Source organism: Spodoptera frugiperda, chromosome 6, assembly GCF_023101765.2.
Source record: "Spodoptera frugiperda isolate SF20-4 chromosome 6, AGI-APGP_CSIRO_Sfru_2.0, whole genome shotgun sequence".
Taxonomy (NCBI): Eukaryota; Metazoa; Arthropoda; class Insecta; order Lepidoptera; family Noctuidae; genus Spodoptera; species Spodoptera frugiperda.
In genome coordinates, this window is record NC_064217.1 from 251413 (window position 1) to 278895 (window position 27483).

General features: G+C 40.9%; 2 protein-coding genes across 2 annotated transcripts in view; one reads left to right on the forward strand and one right to left on the reverse strand.

Moving 5' to 3' along the window:
* The first annotated feature begins 200 nt into the window (after positions 1-200).
* Positions 201-27483, forward strand: part of LOC118267903 (thyroid adenoma-associated protein homolog) — a 31562-nt gene continuing 4279 nt past the window's right edge. Inside the window, exons 1-23 of the mRNA XM_050694523.1 lie at positions 201-431; positions 591-771; positions 1170-1403; positions 1761-2019; positions 2787-2968; positions 3130-3395; positions 3907-4085; positions 4419-4606; positions 4936-5131; positions 5478-5633; positions 5917-6131; positions 6526-6640; positions 8435-8580; positions 9269-9427; positions 9780-9941; positions 10572-10647; positions 11486-11673; positions 12016-12145; positions 12826-13053; positions 13295-13417; positions 13620-13745; positions 14333-14436; positions 14648-14884. Coding sequence (XP_050550480.1) covers positions 326-431; positions 591-771; positions 1170-1403; positions 1761-2019; positions 2787-2968; positions 3130-3395; positions 3907-4085; positions 4419-4606; positions 4936-5131; positions 5478-5633; positions 5917-6131; positions 6526-6640; positions 8435-8580; positions 9269-9427; positions 9780-9941; positions 10572-10647; positions 11486-11673; positions 12016-12145; positions 12826-13053; positions 13295-13417; positions 13620-13745; positions 14333-14436; positions 14648-14884 — 3956 coding nt within the window. The 5' untranslated portion in view covers positions 201-325. The remainder of the gene's footprint in view (positions 432-590; positions 772-1169; positions 1404-1760; positions 2020-2786; positions 2969-3129; positions 3396-3906; positions 4086-4418; positions 4607-4935; positions 5132-5477; positions 5634-5916; positions 6132-6525; positions 6641-8434; positions 8581-9268; positions 9428-9779; positions 9942-10571; positions 10648-11485; positions 11674-12015; positions 12146-12825; positions 13054-13294; positions 13418-13619; positions 13746-14332; positions 14437-14647; positions 14885-27483) is intronic.
* LOC118267414 (transient receptor potential cation channel protein painless) lies at positions 15031-27334 on the reverse strand. Its single transcript, XM_035581389.2, has 2 exons — positions 27153-27334; positions 15031-18001 (listed from the first exon to the last, which is right to left on the reverse strand). Exon 2 carries the CDS (start codon positions 17979-17981, stop codon positions 15138-15140), a length of 2844 nt encoding a protein of 947 aa, XP_035437282.2. The 5' UTR covers positions 17982-18001; positions 27153-27334; the 3' UTR covers positions 15031-15137.

Genomic DNA, 27483 nt, shown 5'->3' on the forward strand with positions numbered 1-27483 from the left:
CAAACCATTACAACGGTTTTGTGGGGCTGAGTATATTAAAATAATTTTAAATTTAAATTTTAAATTTAAATTCAAAATGTAATCTGTATGGAAATGGAATAAATAAATAAATAAATCAGTTTACAAAGATCGTTCGGATAATTTTCCAGCTGTCTGAAACGTCAACTTGACAGACTGTCTTGATGACGTTTACGACATGCCTAAAACTTGTTTGAGGTTATAAAAACATATTGTCTGGTGTAAACATTGCAATACACAGATTATTTTTCATTATTTATTACAGAAAATACTACATTTTCTATTTATTTTTATATCTATAGTAACAATGAACGGATTAGGTTTAAGAATCAATCGTGGCGGAGGTGGAAAATCTAAGAATTCAATTGCATTTTCGCCTATTCAGATTCCACATACGTTATTTGAAAATGCAGGTAATATGTTAATGTATTTTATTCTTCTAGGAGTCTTAGTATAACAGGGGATAATGTACCTATGTACAGATTAAATAATTTCTTACATTTTGTGAATATTATCACTACAAATGTGTGTGAAACTTTATGTTTCTGAACAATACAATTTATTCATTTCAGCTGAATCAACTGAAGAAATTCAGGCATTTATGGAATCAACGAGTACGGACGACCAATTAGTAATATTAAAAAATATAATAGAAGCAAGCAAGGAAGGATTTGATAATGTTGTGTTAAAGTTTTTGGTTGCCATTTTTTTCCATGCTGAGGCTAAACATCCTATAAAGTGTTTTATATCAAGGTAAATTGGTTTTACTGCCTATTAGTATTACAAAAATATGTATATACTCTTGACTTCTTATAAATTACAGCTGTTTACCTATAACATAATTAATGTAAAACTTAAAAAAATGGTATTCCCACCATAATTACCATATAAAATGTATGCCAATTACTTAACTTATTGTATACTAGCTTCTGCCTGCGCCCAGGCCCGCATTCCTAAGGGATATAAAGTATCCAACTATCATACCAAGTCAGCTCATACCATACCCTGTGTGTAAACCAAATTTCATCAAAATCCATTCAATAGTTTAAGGGTGGTTAACAGACAAATATCAGAATAAACAAATTTTCACATTTATAGTATGTGTGACTATACAAACAAATAGAGTCTTATAAAGTTTAATTCTTTTACAGGCACATAATTAAAAATGGCAGGTTACAGCAACCATTTTCTGATGAGCTGGCTTCTCAGGTGCTTTCACACATATCGGAGAACCCATCAGACTACAAGCAGTGTGTGGACACTGTGGGCAAGCTGATGTTGAGCATTGAGAACTTTCCGCCCGGTGTAGTGGCTCTGCGGAGTGTGGACGTCACTCTAGCAGAGTACTTGAAACATTGCTTGCAGTGCTGTGTTACTACTCTCAGGTATAATCATGTAGACTCCTTATACAAACATAAATTTCACATAATAATAAATTTATATATTTTTTTAATGGCAACTGTGTCTTCAGAAACCATAGATTCAAACAAACTGTCAAGTAAATGATTTTAAATTTTACTAAATACCTATATTATTCATTTTTCTATCATAAAAAGTGTAGGGAACATTAGTGTCCCTTTATTTGTTTTCAATACTTGATTTATACATTTTTAAATATTTAATTTAATTATAATTATGTATAATCTGTTTTTTTATAAATTTATAATAGTTATTTTTCGAGACAAACACTAAAACGTAGCCAGAATTTGATGATCTAAAATACTTTTAATGATAATTTTCAGAGAGCAGAACACATTATCCCCAACAGAAAAGAACGAAATATTCAACCTGTGTCATCTGACATTGCGATTACTTCTACATAGCATTCAGAAGAGTACAGATGATAGTTTAAGTAAATTGATCCTTATGTTCGACGACATAAGGTTGAATATCCATGAGCTGATGTATGACGATGATGTTCCTATGGACACAAAGTCGGTTGGTGGGATATTGTACTTGACCATGCATGTTACGGAGAAAGGAACTGACAGTTGGATACAAGTGAGTATTGCTTTAAATCTGAATTACTAGTTATGCTTAGTTTGAAATCTAGGATTTTCTCCTTATGTCGTGAATGCGTTTACAAATAAACTACATAAACTTTATAGCCAGTTTCTGAGTCATGCTACCTAAGGAGGTGGCGGGGCGCGTGATGGAACGAATCTCCTCACGCCCCAGCCGTCACGAGAGACACTCCGAGCGTTGGGGATCGCGCGATGATCTCCGGCCACCGTAAGTGCGGGCCTGCGGACGGCGAGCAAGGGTAGCTCACCGCCCGAACAGAACCAGACCCGTGCGTGCGGCGCGTCGCGTTCCGCGCGCGCCTCAAAGAGCCATCAGACCACCACAGATGGGGCCCAGTAGGGCTGATGCCTAATCCGGAGCTGCGGACAACCTAGCGGGTTTACCGGGGCTCCGGCTCGAAAGGCAGGAGAAGGAACGGGGTGGTTTTTAGTCAGTAAGAGTCTGACACTCCCTCTCGCCTCGCCCAAGGCGAGAAAAGTCATTGGATGATTTTCCTCCCTTAAAAAAAAAAGCCAGTTTCTGAATAAAAAATTGTGCAACACACAAAGATTTGTTTCGTGCAGAAACCAAATCTTGAAACCGCGACATGTTGCACTCCAGCTGGTCCCACAGTTACTGCACCAACCGTGCAGAAATAACATCGGATCGACTTCTAATATCTATACCTTCCGAGGTTATTAAAAAAAATACATGTAACTGTGTGTATAAATCTTTATGAATATGTTTGCTTATAATTTTTCCAGGTACTAAACTCGAGCAGTGCAAGCAGTGACCTGAGCAAGCTGATGGAGTTGGAAGCAGGTCGGCTGAGCCTGTACTCCGCCGTGCCCACCGTGGTACTGGCTGACCAACTCCTCACTCGGAGCGCGGATGATGGAGTCGCTATCCTTGTACTTACTGACAGGATACTCGAGATTGGGGAAAGGTTTGTTGTCAATTAATGATTTTATTGGGAATTTTATAATGGTATTTGCCTTTGAAAAAATAGCATATTATACATTAAAGTTTTTTAAGTTTTTAAACAATGGACTGTCCAACAACAAATGTAAAGTATTACTATAAAGACACATGTCATCTTTGTTACAGTTCCTCAGAGTCAGCCATCATCCTGGGCGTGGCCCGTACCCTGCTGCAAATCAGCAAGCTCCTATTACAGCTACCCAACAGTCATGAAAGTGGCGACAAACGCGATAGTGACGACAGTGGCGACAATGTGGTGGGGCTATCCCTAGTGGAGTCCCTGCTTCGGTTCGCGTGGGGCCACCTGGAGCACCACATGGACAGCGTCAGGCACCTCACCGCGCAGATGTTGGGCGCCGTCGTCAAGTACTGCGCCTATATGGACGCCAAACGTGGTATTAAGATTATAATTATATACTTCTTTAGCCTCCATAGCATACTCTCTTACTCTTTAATCTGCCATTAAAATGAGTATCATCAATAGCCCGTGATATTTCTGTTCTGGACAATGGGTGTGCTATAGTCTTTATAGTTAACAAGCAAATTAATGAAATTTTTATGCGAACGCTACCATGTCGTCTTGTCTCTGTGCAATGTTTTAAGAAACAGAGAGTCAATATCCCTAAGAAAAGAAGAAACCTTCCGACCGGGCGAGGTGATCATGTCTGGCAGGCTTTCTGCCCAACTATTGTGCGTTGGGATTTTCTATCCATGTTTACTCGCATGTCAACTTCATATGTGCGATGTATGCCGGCTTCCGTTGATTTTTGATCGTCGATCTTCTATATGCGACTTCTGTCATTTGTCACTAGTCTGTTAGTCGACGGAAAAGTAGGTACAGTGACGAAATGTATTCTAATCAGCCATTGCCACACAGCTAAAATGTTTATGTCCGTATGTCAGGCTGTGGAGCAGCCCTGTCGGCCCTGTGTACCGCCATGTCCCGCCTGGACCGTACCCGCAAGAGTTACTACGTGTGCGCGTGGAGCGCGGCGCTGCAGCTGGCGCCGGCCGCGCTGCTACACCTGCTGCCGCCCCAACCACTCGTCGCCGCGCTCAGGGACTCCGCGCTAAGGAACACGGTAAACGCATCCCCAATCCCAAATGCCCCAAAAAGCCATGTTACGGGTGCAACACTCATGTTACGAGTATCCCCGGTGGCACCGTTTTCCGACCATATTCCATAAAAATATTAAAGACAGCGTGGAACTTCAAACAAGTTATCCAATAACACGATTCGTTAAAATTCCAAATATTCACACAACGACAATGCTTACAGCAAAAAATTTGTAAGATTTAGGCATTGTCGGAGTATACCTTTAAAAACTTTTCTGACGACTTAGGTTTCTTAAGTTAATAAATAACTACATTTATATCCCAGTAACAATACCTATTGGTGTTTTAAACATTCACAGGCGAGCACAGCTCTAGAGGCGATGTTAGACAAGTTGTGTTCGGAGTGCGACACTGCACTAATAAGCACGGAGTTAGTGCAGCCGTGCTTGCTCGCTGCACGGACCAGTGAAGACGCGGGGGAACTCGCCGTGCTGGAGAAACTACTCGTGCGGGCATGTACCAAGCGGGAACAGTTGCTGCAGGACTTGTGAGTGTGGCGTTACTCAAGAGTTAAACATGGTTTTCATTTTTGTACTATTTTCTGTTTGTTTTAATTTGTGGCTATAAAATATTGCTTTATTGAATGGTATTATGTTAAAATGTATATGATCTTTATAGAAAATTTACGTAAATGTATATACCAGGGTACATAATCGAAAAAATAGTGCATGGCGCACGACAGTATCTGAGAATAGAAGCAAACATATAGCAGCGTGTGTCCAGGAATTAGAGAACACCGACCACCAGTACCTACACTACAAATAGTAAGAATTTATGAAAGTAAATGTTCTGATAATATATATGAACGTGTTGCAGGCTATCGTACATCAAGTCTGCTCGTGCAGCGGCGTCTGCGCAGGAACTCAAGTGTGTGCTCATGTTGGTGCGGGTGGCGCGGGGGCTGGGCGCCGCGGGGGCCGAGCCCCGCGAGACGGGGGCAGAGCCCCACACGTGGCGGGGACTCATCAGCTACGATTTACTCAAGCGGGCTGCTGTAGACGCCGTGGATGAGGTAGGTATCTAACACATTTAAAAAGATTTACCAATAAATAGATATTAGTAGTTGACTGCCTCGTTGGCCGTGTGGTTGCAAGTGCGACTGGGTCCGATTCCCGGGTCGGGCGAATAATTACTGGGCGTTTTTCGGTATTTCCAAAATATCTTAGTTGTAGCCTGGAGTTTGTAAATGTGTCCGGTATATGGCAATAGGCTTACCCCCCTATTACATGGGACTTACAGTGGCATTACGTGTCATGATGTGCACCTCTGCCTACCCCTTCGGGGATTAAAGGCGTGACGATATGTATGTAGATATTGGTAGTAATTCAGTAATAGTCTGCAGTAAATGTTGTCCGCAGACGCGCATCCTGTCCCTGTCGGTGGTGTCGCAGTGCCCCCGCAGCACGGAGCCCCTGCGGGCCGGGGAACTGCAGCATGTACTGTACTTCCTGCGGTACAACTGTAATGTACAGCAACCCAACTTCAGGCAACTCATACTCTCCAATATGATCAAGGTATAAAGAATATAATACTTACCGTTCTTTAAAAAATAAAGTAGATTTTTCGTAATGCAAACTCGATTCAAAGACCTCTTAACGAAGATATTTTGTATGATACAAGGCGGATGGTATGTAATCGGCACTGCCCATGGACACCCGCAACACCAGAAAAGTTTCTAGTGCGTCACGGTCTCGGAGGCTTAGAAATTTTTGCTATTTCGCTCACTAGATGGCGCTTTCATAAAAAACAGATTTCAATTAAATAGCTTTTCTCTAAGCAATATAATGTTTATTACAGGTCATAAAACGCCTAGAAGACAGCTACAAGGTACTTCGGCGCCAGATGCACGTGGAAGGTGTATCCGCGGAGGTGGCCAACTACTTGCAGTTCGCGGAGGAGCTGCGGCGACAATGTTTCGCCAGTCTCGTCCCGGGTGCCAACTACAGTCGCCGGTTCGTGGCGCTGCAGGTACTGGCGTGGTGCGAGCAGATCTCCTTGGAAGGATACCACAAGTAAATATCACAGTAATATACTATTTTCTTCCAGAATCAAGTTACTAACAGGACTATCGAGAACCCTGATTGGATAATTTATGTCTAACGCCAAATTCATAAAAGATCGGCAAACGAATTACAACTCCTCTGGTGTTTCGCTTGTCTATGGGCGGTACAGATTGCTTACTATCTGGTGAGCCGTCTGTTCGTTTGAAAAATCTTTAAGAATTTTCTATCTGGCAATGTTCATGAATATTTTGTACAAATTATATTTGTATTTTAACAACTTTGATTTTGAGTTACCGGAATAAAGATTATGAGTATATAGAGATATAGATATCTAAGTAATTAAATAAATCTTGCAACACAAATAATACGATATAAGCTATTAAGTTTAACGTTGGTGTCCCAGGAGCTGGGAGGCGGAGTACGTGGAGAAGCTCCTGCTGCACCTGGAGGACAGCTACGAGAACAACAAGGGACTCGCACTCGACGTCCTCGGCAGCTGTCCCAAGGAACTACTCACGGTAGGTACTGACTAACTAACTAACTAACTAACTAACTAACTAACATGTATTTATGGAACCAGTTACAATGTTTATGTCATTTATGTGGATGTGGTGTGGTGTGATGTATCTGAGTTTGTAAATGTACGGTGCAAAACTTTGCAGGGATTTTTTTAAACGTTGTCCCACACTAGGATTTTGTTCTGTGTCTTGGGTGCGTTTACAGACATTCAAGTTGACATACATCACACACCGCTACAGGTAGCGCGGCAGTTGGTTCCCAGCCACCACGCTAACCGTGTAGTCTATGTATATTTGGAGAATAACCTATCAAAGCCACTTTACTTTATTATCTGCACCAAACACGTATTCAATGTTTTAAATCAGACAGAAGTGTGCTATCGTGTTTAGATATAAAGTTTTAGAGCCAATACTAACAAGGACAATAAAAAAAAAACGTATTCTTATTCAAAACTTATTTATTCTATAAACGCTTTACATGTGTATAACCTCTGCCCGCGGCGCACACTTCTCCCAGTGCAGCTGGTTGTTGCAGTACATGACCAACACAGACTGCACCAACATGCACCCCGTGTACACTACCAACAGGAGGTCGTTCACCTTCTGGTAACTCAGGCTGTAGATACACACCCCACCGTACAATATCAACAAGAAGTCACAACAAATGCCTAAGAAATTCACAAAATACAGCAACACTATGTTGACACGACATACATGTGACGCTTCTTTGAACGTTCTAGTCAATAGCACTAAGCTTCCAGTCTCAATGCCCATTAACGTAATGGCAGCCACCGTTTCAGTATCCATCATGTTTAAACTCAGTACATATTTGACGTTGTACAGTATGCCGCAAGATATTGCTGTCATTTGCGTCCATGATTTCAGTACTAGAGATTCTTCGTTGGTAAGTGTCGGGGAAGATAGGACTATGTGTACGTAGCCGAGTAGGACTGAATGGAAGGTGCCCCATACTGTAGTGAGGACTAGGATTAGGTAGAAGGCGACGATCCAGTGTTGGATTGCTTCCTCAGTGATGATGTACAGGAGTAGGACGCAGAGCGCGGCCCCGCAGCGACACAGCGATTGCTCGGCGTGGAGGTAGTGCCTCCGTCTCCAGCGGGGGTGGGTCCCGTACACGACCAGTGCGGTCACCGCACACACTACAGACACGGCCGCCGACAAATACTGTATTACTTCCGAGTTCTCGCCGCCCGCCATTGTAAATTCTTTCTAAATTCTTCTTGTTTTAAGGTATATTTTTATTGCAACACTAAGTAACCCATGTTTTAAAGGACGTCCTTTGATTCACGTCTGATTACTATAATTCACTTGTTTTCAAAGAGTTTTATACTAGGCCTTCATAGCTAACATACACAGATTGATCTCAGTGTTCCCCACGCGGGGTATGTTCATATATTTTATCGCATTGTTTTATGACATTTTTAATTAATTACAACATGTTCCGTGATTAGATAAGTGATCCGTTAATTATAATATTTAATGTAATTATGTACACAGTAACTAGCAGGTTAACCTACTACAATCTGTATTTTTTTATTTGATTATCGACTTTATGTCCCAACAATAAAGTTGAAAATTTAAAAAAGAAAAAAGTATGTTGATATACAGGCCGTTATACATGTTTGACTAACTTTAATGAACTAGTTAACACATTCATGAGCTTGTAACTTTCATTAAAGAAATAAAACTGATGTTGAAATCCGTATTAGTATAGATTTTATAATTATACCAGTATAATGGAATCACTTAAAGAACAAATGGACGTTGTTTCAGAGGAAAGACTACTCTATCAGCTTGGACTTAGAGGACATAATCCGCCAAGCGTCGTCGCTGAAGCCGACAGACTGCGTGTCGGCTGGTTACAAGCTGGAACTGCTGAGGACCCGCCTGCCTGGGGCCATACTGCAGGGGGAACACAGGTGGACGCTGTACTTTAATCATATAATCGACTGGCAACTCCTGCGCAGTTTTACTCGCTGCTTGGCTCCTATTGGCCGAAGTGTGACGTTTTATAGCCTATAGCTGAAATTGTTTTTACCTTACAGATTTTATAAACTCTTTATATTTGGACTAAAATAGTAGTGATACCTAGCGGACCCGAAATTGTCCTGTCTTGACGTCTTTAATTTGAAATTTTAAGCTTATAAGTACAGATTTTATGGTGTAAACTCTTTATATTTGAATTTACTAAAATAGTAGTGATATGATACCATTCTCAGATCCTCTTGAACACACACAAAAAGTTTCATCAAAATCCGTCTAGTCGTTTAAGAGGAGTTCAGTGACATACACACGTACAGAAGAATTATATATATAAAGATATGTATAATGTGAGCAGTGAGCTTTATTTTATAGACAATTCAATCGATATTTTAAACTACTATCACAACAATTGAAAGGACTCTAAAATTTTAATGTTACTTTAAAAAGTCAAAATCAATATGCTTTTTTCTATTTTCTTACCTTTACGACACGGATTTACGAAAGCGCGTTCGGCGCTCTAACTGGCCGGCGCGAATGAACCAACCAATAAGAGCACAAAACGCGCTTTCGTTACGATTCGTAAAACAAACTCGTACTAAGCCTACTATTATGCTTGTATTACAGTGCGTGCGCAGTAATATTCCACCTGTCGCGGGTCCTGCTGGGCCGTGCGCGTGCGCAGCTGAGTGAGTGCGCGCGCAGCATCGTGCGCGGCGCGGCCCGCGCGCCCATGTACGGCCTGCTGCACTGCATCAAGTCCGTGCTGGTCAAAGTCGACCCTGAGTAAGTACTAGAGGCCTAGCGGTTTACACCCAACCCTCTTAAATTTTAAGTAACCCCTAAACTAAGATAGGTGACATTTACCGACATTTTGGTTTTCAACACCAACCTATAAGTGACACCCAACAAACAGTACAAGAATGTATTATCCACTTTTCTCCAATTATGATATAAATTCAACGAAAAAATAATTGAGAACTGCTATAAAAGCGATGAAATTCTAGTAATACCACGTTTGATCGAGGGATTGAACTTAACGAGACCCCTTGCACGGCAGGCGCACTTGTGAATACTCGGCCGATGAGGCAGGTATAACTTAGTATAATAATAAGTACTGTCTGTCTGTCTGATCCAGGGCGATATCTCAGGACGAGCAATGGACGGCTTTGATAGCGGAAATAATTGACACGTGCATGGAAGTGAACGCGGCCGTGGCGTGCGTCGTCAACAACTCCTCGCCCGAGGGACATCTGCCCATGGACATGACCGTGCAGATCTCTGACCATGGGAACTCTGGGTGACACACATTACAATCTATACTAATATTATACAGCCGAAGAGTTTGTTTAATTGTTTGTTTGTTTGAACGCGCTAATCTCCCGAACTACTGGTCCGATTTGAATAATTCGTTTTGTGTTGAATAGTGCATTAATCGACGAAGGCTGTAGGCTATAAAACATCACGCTATGACTAATAGGAGCCAAGCAGAGCGGGTGAAACCGCGCGGAAGTAGCTAGTACTAAATACGCAATAACTAAAAGATAATCAAGCTTCATCACCACTTTATTTTTATTACATATTTTTAATTAAATGCTCCATATTTTTTTGGTTGACTTTCGAAACTGCCTTCGAATTTAATTCGCATTTCTGTTATAAAAAATAAAATTTTGAATTCATTGAGCATTTATACATTTAGTACTGTACCTACAATGCACGCTAGTAAAATATAGGTACTTATTGCATTTTTGGAAAGGGAAAATCGGCTAAGATACCGCGTCGAGCACTTTCCCCGACTCATAGAAAGATTTACAAAGAAAACAGTTTTGTACAAAATTATCGTAATATCCCACAAAATTGTATCTTCCCAAAGATGCAATATCGTTGCCGCGCAGTGTATGTAACTAGTGTCCCCCCTCCCCCCATGCAGTAACGTGACCCTGGAGGACGGGCGGCAGGTGACGGCGCAGATGGTGCTGCTCTGCGCCTGGCGGTCGGTTAAAGAGGTACGTGTAGTCGGCTAAAGGTATCACAAAAACATATGACAACTGTACTAGGTATAATAGAATACACCATGGGTTCCCAACCTTTTGTTTTTCAAGGATCAGTTTTTGACATTTTTGTTAGGCCAAATACCACTATTATTACTATTCGTTTTAGATTTTTCTCCAGAGTCGTGAGGTTTGTTCTCGTAAAAATAATGACATTTTGTTTATTGAAATCAGTTGATCCTCTCAGTTGTAGACATATATTTTATTTGAGCTTTAACCATGCTATTTTTATTAGGCGTTGTCTTGTGTATCTTTCTTATTTCGCGGACTATATGTTATCTTCTGCGAAACAATGATGGTCCACGGATTACCAGTTGGGAACCACTGGAATAAACATTAGGCAAGTCATAAAACTGTATAGCTTTTATTACAAAGGCTTGAGCAGACCGGTGAAAGGAGGTCTACTGTTTGCTCCAATCTTAACATTTGGAGAAGAAATGCATCGCCAATAGTTTACCATCAAGTGATCCGTCTGCCTGTTTACCGCCCTATGGCAAAAAAAATTAAGTTTGGGAGAGCCATGCTTCCGCACGAATGGGCCGGTTCGACCGGAGTGATACCATGGCGTTACAGGAAACCGATGTGAAACAACGCTTGCGTTGCGTTTCGTTGGTGTGCTGCTCAGCAATCCTTAAATTCCTAACTCCCAAAAGGCCGGCAACGCACTTGTAACACCTCTGTTATTTCAAGTATCCATGGGGCGGCGGGCGGCGGCCATTGCTTACCATCAGGTGATACGTCAGCTCGTTTACGGCGTGGTCCATAAAAAAAAACCGTGTTTGTTTTCCCGCAGGTGTCGCTACTACTGGGCGAGATATGCGCGCGACTTACTATCCGGGAAGAGTGTGCGTCAGGCGCGGGGTCGGTGACCGCGGAGCAGTTGCGGACTGTGGGGGAGCACTACACGGCGCTGCTGGGGGACACGCAGCACCGCGGGGCCTTCGAGCAGGCCTACGTCGGGTTCACCATGCTACTCGACAGGTACTACTTTCTTTCAAGGGGGAATACATCAAATCTCTCCTCCAGTGGGTGAGACGAGAGGGAGTGAAAATTCTCACTGTCTGAAAACCACCATGTTCCTACTCCTGCTTGGAGCTGGAGCCTCGGTTGGAACCTCGGTCCCTGCAGTCCTCTTCAACTCTGCCTTATGCTGCTGTTCTATTTCTGAAGGTGTACCATCATCTTTTTCACGTTCTTGTTATTGACCAAATGGCTTATGAAGACCTACGGTAACGCTTACGTTGTGTAGAACACAGTGCAAGCGGTTTTAAGTAGAGTTTTGTGTGAGTATTACATGGCACATGTTGAAGCTGTATGTGGCAGACTGTGGCGCTGCCGGGCTGCGGCGCTGCACGGTCTGCCGCGGCGCTGGCTGCAGCGCCTGCTGGGCTCCATGGCCGCCGCCACCACGCCGCCCACCAGGAGGAGCGCTGGGATACCCTTCATCATACAGGTCGGTACCCGTTCTATACTGCTTCACATAGTTTTTTATTTTCAATACTAATCTATTCTTCTACTTCATAAATAAAACTGCAAAGTTTGTAGTTTGAACGCGCTTGAATCTCTAGAAGTACTAATCCCGCTTGAAAAGTTCTAGGAAATACTCTGAAAGTGACGGTAATGAAAACGAATAGGGGCCGTAGTGGAGCATTTTATTCATTATATAAGATCATATTTTCTCAGAATCTCACGGGGGCGGAATCTATGTGGGAAAATCCCGGAATTTTATTATTTAAACAACTTAAGCGTTTTCAGTGGTTTGAGATCAAAAAAGAAATAAAAAAATAGTTCCTGATGTAATAGTGGTTTATTGATGAGATGAGATGAGCTGGATTCTCTGGGTACGTCCTACATCTGCGACTAGACACTAAGGAATGGGCAGCAGCTTACTATAAAAATTGCCGGTGCCAACCCGTCCGTCAAGCGTGGCGATTATTGGCAAATTCCACTGTGGAACTCTACAGATAAAATTAGGCCTCCTAGTCTTCGGTAGTTCCGCCGTTTGTGATTATCGTGGTAGTGGTCAGGGTGACAAAGTGACAAGGAGTGCTGAGAATTTCTGGAGGTGGTGAAACGGATACCACGCGCAACGACTACTGGTTGATGGATGTTGAAGTGGCGTTGTGTGTGCAGGCGCTGGTGACGACGGAGGTGGCGGTGCAGGAGCACGACGCCTGGCTGCACCACGTGCTGCGGCAGCTGCTGCAGCTGGTGGGCGGGTCCTGTCCCGCGGGCCGCACGCACGCGCTGCACGTGCTGCGCGCGCTGGTCCGGCACGCGGCGCTGGGCGCGCGCGCCGCGCCGCTGCTGCAGGACGTGCTCTGCGCCGCGCTGCGGGCCTTCGACGCGCGCTCCTGGCCCGTAACTATACATACATACTGCGCGTAGGAACCACCACCTAGCTGCCGAGCCACACTGACAGACAGACTTACAAACAAATCTATTTTCACATTTCAAAAGTGCCAAATTCTATTTTTACTTATCTTGGCATACCTACTTTTTTAAATGTGTTCTCGTAACTAAAAACCACCCTGTTCAGACGCCTGCTTCGAGCTGATCCCCTTTCTGTATATATACTTTACCCCTCCCCCCTCTCGTACAGGAGCGTAACTCGTCGACCCTGTTACTGAGTGCACTGGTGCAGCGAGTGTTCGGCGTGCAGCGGACCACGATGACCGGACGGATCTTCTTCCTGCGCTACCCACAGGTCTACGACTTCATGCTGGTAAATACTTATTATTGATTTCCAATATATTACAAAATAACATTTTGAAGTTAAATTAATTAAACTATCTGATTCCTAACCCCCAAAACTTGCACGCACTTGTAATGTTGCGAGTGAACAATGTAAATAAGTAGTACCGATTTTACAATCAAGTCAACTATCTGGTAATGTGCCGGCTATCTCATAAAGCAAACCGTTGCAGGAGAAGCTGCAGGAGGCGTCGAGTGCGGCGGACAGTACAGTGGTGCGGCCCTCCCTGTACCCCGTGCTACTGCTGCTGGCCCGCCTCTACCCGTCCTCGCTCGAGGGGACCGTCTCCAACCTTAAGGTACTCACCACTCTTATACTCACCACTACACTGAACACCAGATGAATAATAGGTCCTCAACAGATTTAGCTAATCTAACAAGAAGTAATTTTGTCCAATCACTGTAGCTGTCAAAAATTGAACATCTAATGGTGTGACACTAGCTAATGCCTTACTAGACGAAGAATGAGAAGTCCATAATAGCGCCACCTGGTGAGCAATAATTCAGAAATCCCCCACGAGTATGCGTAGATGCGTACGTACCATTGCGTATAATATATGGAACTACACTGACACGCGCGTCTACACTACGCAACCAATGTCCCTTTCTGAAATGACCAATGCTTGGCAGGACACTGGTGTGCCACCCTCTTTAAATATATTCCTTATTACCGATGTTTAGAGACTACTTTTGTATATACAAGTTTAGATTGATACAATCGAGGATACGTGCACGTCTTAGCATACGCATCGGATCCACTCGAACCATAAATATAATATCCATTTAACAAATTCTGATGATACTCAGTTTAGTAATTATACGGCCCTGCGAGGTAGTGACTCAATAGCAAGTAACCCTGTGATGGACCATGTGGGTGTATGTGTAGTTGGTGGCGTTCGTCCCGCACGTGATGTCGTGCGCCGGTAGCTCGGTGCTCAAGACGCGCCAGTTGGCCGCCAAGGCCATCGTGCCGCTCATATCGCCCGACATGTAAGTATTGCCACTACAAATATTTTACACGCTTTGACCAACGTCTACGGTACTGATCACTCACCAATTTCAGGACCCATATTCTCGTCTGCCTCCTATCCCGCAAAAAATAAAGTACCTATCCTTCATTTGTATGTATCTGTCCCTTCAAGAAAGCATGGTGTAGATGAATGTATCGTAATATTGTGTACAACGGTAAACAACTCGTCAGGTACATCCCGCACCTAGAGTCCACCCTAGAGCTGGTGCAGCACGAGCAGACGAAGGCCAACCACCTGCACGGACTACTGCTGCAGCTCGGGCGCCTGCTGCAGGCCGGGGCCCGCGCCGGGGGCCTGGCCCACTGGCACTGGGCCCCGCGCCTGCGGCCCGCACTGCGACATCTACGGGGCCCCTGCTACCCCGTCGCAGACGAACTCATCAAAGTCATCAATTTACTCGTCTTGAGGTAAGCACGAAATATTTATTTTAATGCCATCTCCGTTTACGATAGACCAAAGACTAATAAAGATTAGGTCGAAAATAACATTCAAAACCAATCGAAATTCTTTCAAATATAGGTATATCTATACATAGAAATAAAATTATACGAAGTTAAAACGTTAAAACATTATATAATCGTCCAGACATGTCTTATAAATATTTGTTAAAAAGAATTAATAATATTATAAAAGAAATACAAAAATCGCATTGTAACATTATCACTTGTGAGAAGACTGTACAGCTTGTAGAACCTTCTTCAGAGTCAACTCAAGATCTTCTATTCTATTTTTAATTTCGTCAAATTCCGTAATGTGCGTTTTCTTACTCACAACCAGTTTAGCGTTCTTCACAATTTTCGGGTCGAGTCTGTAATTCTGACAACGTTCGAAGCAGCAGCCTCCCCCGCCGCTCTCGATGTCTTCAGAATCGTCGCCATACTTCAGCGGCTCCGCGTGAGGGATCTCGATCTTGTTGTCCTGGTTCGGTTTCACAAGAATCCGGTATTTTGGTAAAAAGTGTGGGAATAAACTAATTCGTTTAGCGAACGGTTTCATGCAAAACATTTTAGGCTTTATGATGTTTAGACTACTGAAGCTGGCCGGCATCCACGACCAGCAAGTGCTGGGCTTGCCGTAGGACTTAGCGCTGCCGATGAGTACGCTCTCAAAGTACGATATTAGTTTAACCCGAGAAATGTGCCCCACTAGTTCGGCGTCGGCTCTGATTTCTTGAGTATCGCTTACAGCTAAACCGTTGAGTAAATTAAATAATACAATTGGGATCATAAACACAAATACAATAAATATAAAGTGACTCGTTACTGGGAATGTACTGAATTTAATAGATCCGGCGTCGAATTCTCCCGTCAACATGACTATCGTCTTGAACAACGACCTCCCTGGATCCTCGAAGAAATCCTCTTCTTCTTCCTCCTCCTTTCCTGTACTATTTGGATTCGGCGCTTTCTGGTCCTCGTCTTCCGGTTCATGGCGGAATAATGTGTAAAAGCTCAAAGCAAAAGCTATTATCAAGATACAATACCAGAGCAGAAATTTGAAGAAGTTCCATGACACTGTTTTCAACATAACTATATTCGTCGATAGAGTAGGGAACTGACCAATCAGCAGAACTAGCTCGGCGGATGATAGCAGTATAGCCACTGAGGACAATTGTTGTTTAGTAGACTCGGCTGCTGCGTCGTTCCCTACTACAAGTGCGGTCACAAATATCAGAACTATTTCCATCCAATTCTCCAAACTTTGTAAATATCGTGTCGGCGCCACAAGTAGTTGGAACAGTTCCCGAAATATTAACAGTATCAAACCAATTATTGCCACAATGTGAGTGATCACATTTAACGCTTCCAAGGATCGGTTCGGTTGCTTCTTCTCTACGTATCCGAACATTATGTACAGGATCAAGCACAACCAAAAAATTGAGTAGAACGTTATATTGGCGTAGAACAGGCAACTTATTCTTTGCCATTTTAGATATAAGAAACTAGTGATAACTGGATGTTTTAGTAGTGGGCGCAGATCTTCGTTCCTTGTCATGTATAGCAAAGCATCTGTTTCAGGCGCTAAGAGGCAATCCAACTCTTTCTCGTTAGTACTAGAATTATCCATTAGAGGCACCTTGCAAATCTCGTTTTCCAGCGAATTGTTGGGATAAACAAGAAAACTATATTTCATATGTATCTCGTAATCGTCGTCGCTCGGTCGTTGGTCATTGGTCGTAACACATTCGTCCAAATATGTTTCTAATGTTTTGGCGTTAATGTCTGCCAGGGGTGGTTCATTGAATACGTTCCGCAAGCCCACGCAGGCTCCATTTCTCAACAGCTCTAAAACTGTTTCTTGATCACCGTTCCTAGCAGCGTAGTGCAATGCTGTGTTGTCTTTAATATCGGGATGATTGATGTTTATATTAACTTTAACGTCTGTCAATAATAGTTTTAGACACTCATTAAAGTTTTCTTTTGGTGTATCGGAATAAGATCGCATACCTTTCACAGCTATTTGTAGGAGAGATTCTCCATTCACTGGATCGAATAAAGTTGATTCGTTGTCGATAAACATCTTAAGGATTTTATAATGGCCATGTTGGCAAGCTATGCCTATAGGCCTTCTGGTGTTACCAGAACATGTAGCGTTTGGATCTGCTCCAGAGAGGAGCAGCGTCCCAACTGCTCTATACATTCCCGACTCAGTAGCCAACTGCAGCATTGTGTTACTTCCGTTGTTAGCTGCCAATGCTGTGCGATGCTCATTTTTCTTAACTAGTTTTGTAAAATCACGGACAAAATTATCTTCTTCTTTTCTATTAAGATACGAAAATAATTTGTCGACATTAATTTCTTCTACTTCCGGAGTTTCGAACTGGGCCACCAAATGAGGGAATGCTTGTTCGAGATAATAACGCGCTGTCCTTCCTGTCCTATCTTTGTACGAATCTAAGTCAACAGGTTCTTTAGAATAGTCCAATATTAAAGAAACCACTCGTCCGAGACCTTGTTTAGCAGCAGAATGCACCGGAGTTACACCATGCGAATCGGGACTATTAGCACTGCAACCCGCCTTCAGCAACAGCTCGACCATTTCTTCGTAGGTAGTCAAGTCACGTTCTCGGTCGTCATCCAGATCCTCAATGCCCTTGATGGCCAATAGTAAGGCCGTGTTATTACCTTTACTCTTGATATTCACGTCGATCCTGTCGTCCTCCAGCAGTAGCCGCAATGCTTCGATGTTTGCGTTTTCAACCGCGAAGTGTATGGGAGCCATGGTGTGTGTTTCATTCACTTTATTGACCTCCACTTCATGTTGCAGTAGAAGCTTGACGAAATTTTGTTTGTTCGGTTCGGACACTGCTATCTCCAGAACTGTTTTGTAATCCGGGTATTGATACACATGCTCGAGGTCCACGGTACCGTAACTGACGAGTTTTTTAAAAGTTGCAAAATCATTGGCCAACAGGGCTGTCCTCAACTGCACTTGAGGATCCGTGCCGAAGAGGGAACTGCCTCGAGACAGCTTCGGCTTCATCTCGTACGTGTCCCGCGACATGGCGCTCGCTACTCTGGCATCTGAAACGTAAAATGATCGTTTATATTAGTGATCACAACAAATACTAGCAATTTTCTCATTGAAGTGAATTGTTATGAAACTCGTGTGTAGTACTCCAAAACTAGTAGTTAAGGGCAATTGTTTTAATTGAAATGTATCGGCAGTGGAACATCTGGCGGACTTTCGTGTACTCCTATCCTATAAAGCTTTCCAAACACGGCGAAGTGTAAATGAATCAAGATACGTTTAAATCGCGCGGTTATTTGATTAACCATGCTAAATGCTCCGACACACTCTTTTGTGAAAACGTGATAATCGTCCGCATGTTCCGTTAACTATAAACGTATAAATCAATCTATGTGAGTTAATTGTTAGTCGTGCCCTATTTTTAGAATGCACGTCGAACACGACGGTTAATCACTTATTATGTTTGTTCCAACTTTTTGACCAAAGGTTTGCGTAGGAGTCGCAACGTAATTTGTCACAAGATGAGTTTCCAAACCTAGGAATTGTTAGTGTTATCCACAAATTGCTAATTCGGTTCTGTGAGTGGTGTGTTTTTAAATGCACTCACAACTACACTATCGTACAAATATGAGCACTTTTACGCACTTAACCAATAGCATCCCCGGTAGGTATCTCACAACTAGAACAGTACCTAGTGAGTTGCCTGTCATAGTTTTAAATGAGCTACTTATAGCGTATGTAGTCGTGTTTACCTAACTGGCAATCGTAATGAAAGGGCAATTATTCCAAATTTCTCTCACAACCATAAAATTAATGCGGCGCGCGTGCGCCGTGCTCGTGCTTCTACCATCCAGTAATTGGATTGATTTGCGCTGTCTATTATGTTATACTTAATTGTAAAACACCATTATTGCTGTTCTAAAAAGCACTTTATGAGCAAGACAGAGGCAGCAATTTTGGAAGCACATGTCCGAATGATGTAAAGTTCCCAATTTGTGAATTTTATTGCCGTACAATTGTTTGAAGTTCGAATACAGTACTTTGTATGCTTTGTTGTTTCACAATTTGCATACTAAGTACCCGCACGTTAGCTTATTTATTCGTCTTATACACACACACTAGTCTGATAGCGTTGTTTGTGTTTCGTGAATCGTATATTTTTATTGAGAACTTAATCCGCGCACCATTTTTCCATTTGATGTATAAATCGTGACAAAGAGATACAAAGAGGCTCTAAGTAACGGCTGTATTTGTTATGCTTGTCTCACTGCTTACGACAATATTTATCTTCAGATTTGTTCTGAATACACCACGACTAAATCCCGCCTTGGGCATTGCTCATATTATAATCCTATTAGTGGCCATCGCTTCTGTATACCTACTTTAAAAACGTTGTAGGTATATATAAATCTATGTTTTATGAATTCCGAAGCATTACCATAGCACAATAATAAACAATGTAAATAGAATGTTTTGTGTTATAACATTCAAGCGTTGTATTTGTAGTAAAATGGGAAAACGGTTATGCAGAACGTAAACTCTTTAGTGTAACAATAGACATTTAATTCTATATATCTTGCAGTGTAAGTTGTTAGCGGCGAGTTTTTGTAACGGAATAATTTGGCTGAGTGCACGTCTAAAATAAAGATGAAACTAACAAAGCGTATTCGGCAAACAATAGCAGTGTGCGTCCATCGGAACAGCCATCGCTATGAGATAGTCCACATGTTCGGCTACGCTGTACCACATACAGTGTACAATATATCACGCGTCGCTCCGGCACACGAGCCCAGCTATTGTGTTCCACATCGGGATCACCTGTTCATGAGCCGAATAGCCGATGGCTCTGCGCTATTGATTGGTCGACAAATGCCCGGCCTGCCGTCCGATACACAATTTTGTTTAGAATATGTTAAATCATTAATCTATTTTCGTTTTTTTAACATCGTACGTTTGCCTCGGTAGCTGGACATTGCGAATTGCTAAGCAAGAATGAATAAATAGAAAAGTATGTGATATTAAGGATGATAACACAGGATTAACATCTTGATAAGTGCGTGGACTAACGTAATCCGTGTTCTCGATTTGAGATTATAATCTGGCAGATCAAAAGCGAGGTCTGTAGTGCAGACCGCACTTTTGCCTTCAGAATAAAATGATTGATGAAACGATAGGGTCGGCAACGAAGTAACGATGGCCGCCTTTCATGATTATGGGCAAGAATTCCTCGATATTATCTTCAGGCAATCCGGGCAAGTCAGCCCTGAACTCTACATATATAAAAGACATTAGGTATTTCTTCCGTCGTGCCCTTTACATCTATTTGTCAAAACACAAGTACACCCTTCCAAAAGCCTTGGCATTTATCGTTTATGAAAATCAAAAATAGCCGAAGGCGTGTCCCCCGACACCAAGTACCAGTGACCTTTCTTATTGTTTATACTTTAATTGCGTTTCACTTCCACTCTACATTTAGCATTAGGAAATCATAGTGAATAGACCCTCGAAGTGTAAACTAACGACTTATTTAATTACCAGCTTCTGCCAGCCCGCGTTCGAGACTATAATCTCCCCTGTACAAAATTTCATATCAATCCTTTCAGCCGTTTTGACGTGAACGAATATCAAACAAACAAACATACAAACTTTCGCATTTATAATATTAGTAATATTAGACACGAGTAAAATCAGTTTATTAAGTAATTCTTAATTATTTTCCTTTTAATCGTTTTGAATTTATATTTGTAAAGAAACAATTTTGTACCTTATTTTGATAACAATATTCACATTATTATATTTTTTTTAGTTAGTATTAAATCACAATTAATTTAAACAGCAAATTTTATGTGTCATGAATCAATATTAGTACAAAATTACGTGTTTTGATTCAATTAGTCACTGACTTAATCACTGTGGTTAATGAAATTGAGCTTTGTGAACAAAATGATAAGACTGGCCATATTATTGTACCCAGTACTATACCTACACGTTAGTAGTAAACACTCCATAGTCTTAACGTTAAATTGGTTAGTAAATACGGGTCCACTCATTTCCTGTCTTTTAATTAATAGATGCGAACAAACTCGGCCACCAATTAGGCGGGTTAGCTACGATTTATTAAAAGTTTGAAGGAAATAATAGTTGAATATTATTCTATAATAGTAGGTGCCCATACCCATGTATTGGTATGAATTATCACTTCTATATTTGTAAGACTTGAGTCAGAGTCGGCGTCAATAAGAAATAACTCACATTTATGTATCAGTAGCCCCCATCGGACGGTTTGCATATGGAGATTGGAGATTATTTGTGTTAAATGTCAGAGTGATTCTTGTGCTAATGTAAGCGGTGTATTGAGGTCATACATCGACGTATATCGTTCCATTTCAATTATCAATAGCCGAATGCCCTTTTGTGCTTGGTATGGAAAGAAAGAAAGAAAACCATTTATTTCACACGCTAAATAAACAAGTGACATGTATCTATAGTTTACACAAATATTTGTAAATACATGAGAATTTAAAATGTGATTTTATAAGCATGTGCAAGACAGGTGCCTTAGGTGACTTACGGATGTACAGGTTTTTAATAAATTCACAAAACAAAACATGGCATGCCTATGGCTATGGAGTGGCGCTAGAAAAATTAGCTAGGCCGCCTTGCCTAAGGCGCTCTCTAAGTTAAATCCACCTCTGTGTGAATGTGGGATACAAACTCATACGCTCGTAAAGTTTGCCGACGCTAACGGTTTGCAGTCGTCCGCGGCGGTATGGCTAACGAGAAACAGATTTTTTCCCACGATTGAACTCAAAGAAATGTTTGATGCTTAATTATTATATTTATATCTTTGTTTGTTTACATGATCAAATCAACGTTTTATTATCTTACATACACATGCATATGAAACGGGTTAAATTACCACTACGCATGTGTTTTAAAGTCTACTCTACATGTTGTATAGACGAAATCTGACATAATTACCTACCTACCGAATAGTTTAACTTTTATCTCATTAAGTAAAAGTAGTTGTTACAAAATGACTGACACGTCATCAACGAATTATTCTAACGTATAAAAAGTTCCCTCTAATGGTGCTGACAATTAGGCGTATCCGTTGTTTCTCAACTATATCGGTTTAGTTACACGTTTTATCTGCACGCTACCGTTGCACGGTGCCCAGTGGCCAGTGGTCCACCCATGCAGCGGCAGCTCACCAACGCTCCGGTCTAATTGCTGGACACGCCTTTTTATACAATAACGAGAAATTACTGTTTTATTAAAAAGTTTGTGAATAGAGACCACGTATCTGTAGCTGTTTACACTACCTGCGTTTTAGGTGTTGTTTGTTTTTATTTATTAAAAATTCTTGTACTTAAGAATTGAATGATATGTTTACATTTCCATTTCTCAGGGTATAATGTTTATACGGCTTGACAAAAAAGAGTCTGATGCGGTGTCAACTTGAACTAAAAATCGAAGTGTCTTGCATTGCACCACGATATATTTTTTGTCAGCTAGGCATTTTTACAGATTTCATTAAAATTAACAACTGGTGTTGCTTAAAGCGATACTAGCGACCCCAATATTTATCCATACTCTTTTTTGCTAAGCTGTACCTTTTTTTTTTCAAAAATGAAATTCACATTAAAAATAGATTAATGTTAAATGACAGTAAGCAATAGTAATAAGTGAAATTATAAATAGACTTACATAAGGTGTACTTGCAGAGGAAATGACGAGCAATGGATTAACTAAAACTTTCAAATTGAACAGCGAACTAAATCGACTACGTGATCCAATATTAATACACTTTATATATCTAATGGTGTTATGGCGGAGTTAATATCTACGAGTTACGTACACTGCGGTTTAGTGGCGGGGCACCATATAAGAAATGAAACACATTTAATTTAATAAACATTAATTTTCCACCCACACCAAATATAATATTCATAGAAATATTAAATTCGTATTTGTTGCCTATATTAGGCTTCATTTTAATTCCACCCAACTTTAATTAAAGCTTTAAAATTAAATTATTACAGTCGACGTAATGTTTAGTGATGAAATGTATGACAGGAAGATGGTGATTCTATTTATAGCCAAGTGATTCATTAATTTTACAATGCTGGTAATGACATACATACTATGTATAAAAACTCAGTGCATTCATATCTGCAACCTGTCTGCCCTGTCCGTGATGCAACTGCCCTGACCTGCGCATGCGCTTCGCCATAAACGTTGTACGAGCCTTTGTATTGACGGTGTATCAATAAAGTGCGTTATTGTGGATTACGAATTATGATTCAGTCATAACAAAATTAAAATAAAATGAGCCAAGGAATGCGGAATATTAAATTCCTACTTGTAGATAACCTCGATGATTTAGTTAAAAATTTTGTCTTTGTTATGAAACTAAAGTACCAAATAAACAAGTTTGTGAAATACCAGATTGCTCTCATCGCGGTAACGGTCCGTTAAACTCTTTAATGAATTTCATCTAATATCATCAAGAACTTGTTTTCTTTTATTACGTAGATTTGACTCAGGTTGAACATACGAAGAAATTGTAAGTGTCCGTACACAATCTCAAGTATGCATCACCATAAAGATTGCTTACGGATGAAACGTGACCAATTCTCTCGTGGATTCATGACAGGAAGATGATGCGTATCGTGGTGTCGATGCTCCCACAGATATGTGGTCAAAATAAGTGTAGAGAATCAGCAGTAATGTCAGTATTACCACACATCCGGTACTCGACCAACTAAATAGTAAAAAGTCTTCCGTTCCGCACATAACATTTCAATTTGGACGCGCGTTTCAACAGGCGAGACGGTCGGTTGAACGACGCTTTTTGTCAACTTTGTGTCTAATTTGCTTTGCCCTAAAAACAAGACGTTGCTGTTCGCCTCGCTTTCTTCCTCACGTCTTTATCCACAATTCTAATACAAATGACATAAAAGGTGGAAAATTTACTAAGTACCGAACTGAAGCCAAGGAATTTGCTGTTAACCGAACCGATTGGATTTATTTTGAGTTAAGGGCGTATGGAATTGGCGATGTTAAATCGGTCGATGGTTATTAAATCAGCGTGTGGTACCTACCATTTATGACCCTCTCAAGTGCAATATAAGATCATTTTACATTTCTATTTCCGACCAGTGAAGCGGTTCGACGAATGTCCGACGATTATGTTTTTACTTAGATCCCAGCTTCGCACTTGACTTGAATGCTTTCCGCTTGTTGCCCGCCATGGTTAGCTGATAGACTTTTTTCATAGCTTTGTTTTATTTTAACAACGGTTTCATTTCCCCTTTTTTGCGATTAGAAATTCGATATCATTTCGTTTTAATCATGTAATATATCTGTGCAGTTTTGTGGCACAAGTTATGATTTTAATGTGTCTAAATTAAAATCTAAATAATAACTGAGAAACTGTAGGTAAGATATTGGTTTTCTTACATATTTAAATCTGAAGTTATTTTTTCTGTTGTAGTTTAACTGTGCACTTTTTCTTACATCATTAATTAAATGCCATTCTCACCTGACTTGCGCTACCTATTATTCAGTATAATGAGCCTTTTTATGTCTGCTCAAATTACATTTCGTTGTGTCAATTGTGGTCACAAAGGCAATGTAAGTACCTACGAGTATAATGTCGGGCCTTAATGTTGTGTTTCCTATTTACTTATCTACCGTTCTTGTAGGTACTTTATTTAAGGAACCTTTTCTCTTCTACGTAGTGTTTGGTTACAAAAATCAATAGATTGCTGAGAAAAGAGACAACGCGTTATTTAAACGAATAAGCAACGCGTTACTTAGACAACCTACTTTACCGATACAGGTACTGGCTCTAATAAGTCCTCTGTATTCACACTTCCATATATTCAAAGCTTTATTTGTCTTTAGCAAACAGTGTCACTCGTTTTATAAATTAATTTCTATTGTAAATAGATTGCATATATGGTGGTACCGTTTCTTGGCTTCGGTATCGGAAGCGCTTTACCTACTGCATCCATTTGAATTTAAATAAGCTGATTGTCTATATATATATGTTATGAACTTGTTCTGTATATGGTAATGTGGTAAGTTTTGTGGGCGAGGTTGTCGTCATTATTAGTCAACGATTGCATCAATGTTTATGCCTGATGACCGGTCAAGTTCGCCATATTATAATTTGGCCCAGAAATAACATGTCCCCTGCGTCAAAATAACTGTCCAGCGAATAAATAAACATACCAGATTTAATTCTTCGAATAAGGCTCTTAATTAATGTGTGTTTATTAGTATTTTATGCGTTGCCATACCGTTCAATTCAATCGATTGCGATGTAGCTTTGTCAACTGATTGCTTGCACTTACGCGAAGGCTACAGACATTAACCACCTACGTAGATATTTGTGTACACAGATGGGTACTTCCTAAATTATACTAAGAATATAAATTCTGTTTCTATATAAAATTAAAATAGGTATTTTCACTGGCAGATAAATATAAAAGAAACCGGTCTGCTGACCTTACCAGGTTGGAACACGCAACATTTGTCGTACACATTCGTTATACAAAACATCCATTAATTTGTGATGGGATTCTACAACGGCAAAATGGATTTTGATAAATCGCGGTGAATCGAATAGCCCGTAAATAATCCAACAGTTTTTAGATTACGTGGCTAGACTCCATCATGTTTAATTGTTTATTTTTCTCAAGTATTGTGTTTATTTATAATATTAGCCCAGTTTTTAAGTAGCGCCCTCTGTCTATGACTTTCCAATGAGTACTTACCTACTTGTCACTGGTTTAATAGAAGTACAGAGGTCAGTTTGAGGTCATAGCTTGTCTCTCACCTCATTGGTCTCTATTCATATTCAATCATTTTCTTTAACATGGGGGTTCTATCTTTGATAGCGAAAGTTGTGATTATTTTAAATAGTACGTAACAAGAAAAGAATCAAAGGATAACTTCCATTGATTCTACATAAATTAGCTCCTATCCTTCTAAAGAAAACTAGCTTTTGAGTTTCGCGAAGTAGCCCTACTTAACGAACGTTTGTAAACCTACACCATACGATTGACGATGCATTCTGCAGCTTAAATGGCCAATTGTCTCGCTTTTCAACGAAGATCATCCCTATTCCTTCCGCTGAATCATTAAGAATCAATTTGCATTCAAAATGCAACCCTTTACCGTTGCGAAAAGGATGTAATTACAACACGTACTATGTTTGCGTGTACTTTAAAACATGTATTTTTATACTATCGCCGGATGCGTCCATTTCGCTGGCATTACTGTAGTGTGTTCCTCGCGTTTATCCTACCACTTAATCAATTACAGCTTATAAGGCACAGCTTCCCGCTATAGGTTTACCGACCCACATGTCCTGCGTCATCGTAATAATGATGACGTCACCCCTGCCGACCTTGTTGAGGGCTTGGACAGCCAGCATATGTGATGATCTCTTTTCTGTGTTTACACCCACATATGTTTTGTGCAGTTAAACAGTGTGTCACGGTCACCAACCAATTATTCCATATATACTGAACAGATCGTTCAGTACATAAAATGTGTACATCGACAATATTGAGTTTTGATAACAGTAAGCAAGTACTCACGATAGAAAGGATTGTCATTCCGATTCACTTCGATTACCTTCAACTCAGTTTGTCCTTAGCTTAGTTAGGTAGAGAGTCATAGTGACGAATTGTGTAAAATGTAGAAACCTACACCACACCTGGATAACTGTTGCCGCCTTGTTGTTAGTTATTTACCGACTTAAAGAAAGAGGAGGTTCTTAGATATCTTATTAGACAGTTATTAGAATGCTTTCTGTCTAACCAGTCTTGTGTAGACTTCTCTCCTCGTGTCAAATTAAAAAATACTCGCAGACGGCATAGCGCCTCGAACTCGAAAATATCATCGTGAGCATTTTTAATTTGTCGTCTAGACACATCATATGCAGATATTCTGACTTCACTTGAGGGGCAAGGTAATGTGACAATCAAATCCTTACTATAATGCAAGTATTCCATTGTTTAAATCATAGTCCGATTGAAACTCTTCGGAAACATAGAAACTGAATACGAGGATCTCGAATTGCGACGTAGGGTATTAGAGACGTAAGCATCGATCACTTTTACTGAAAGCACCATGTAATTAAAGCACTAATTATGTATCTGTATGGCCGATGATTCGTAAACCCACCTGAGTATCACAATATCACAACTGAAAGTCCACACTGTACTAGCACTTCACTGACTGGTAGCAGTTCGCACGGCGGCGGTGCGGCCACGCCACTCGGACCTGTGATCGGAGTGAGGCGTTGCGCGCGCGCCGCTTGCTCGAGTGGGAGGCGATACTCGCTTATCCTGCAACACTGTGCTGACCAAACGCAATTATTGACCACTGACTATACAGACGGTACTTATGTACGTAAACGTTTTTAATTGCTCATATTACATTCGGGGGTCACGTTCGCTACCTCTTCGAACTGATGTGTTTACTATGTAAATATTATAAAGCTGGTAAAGTTGGA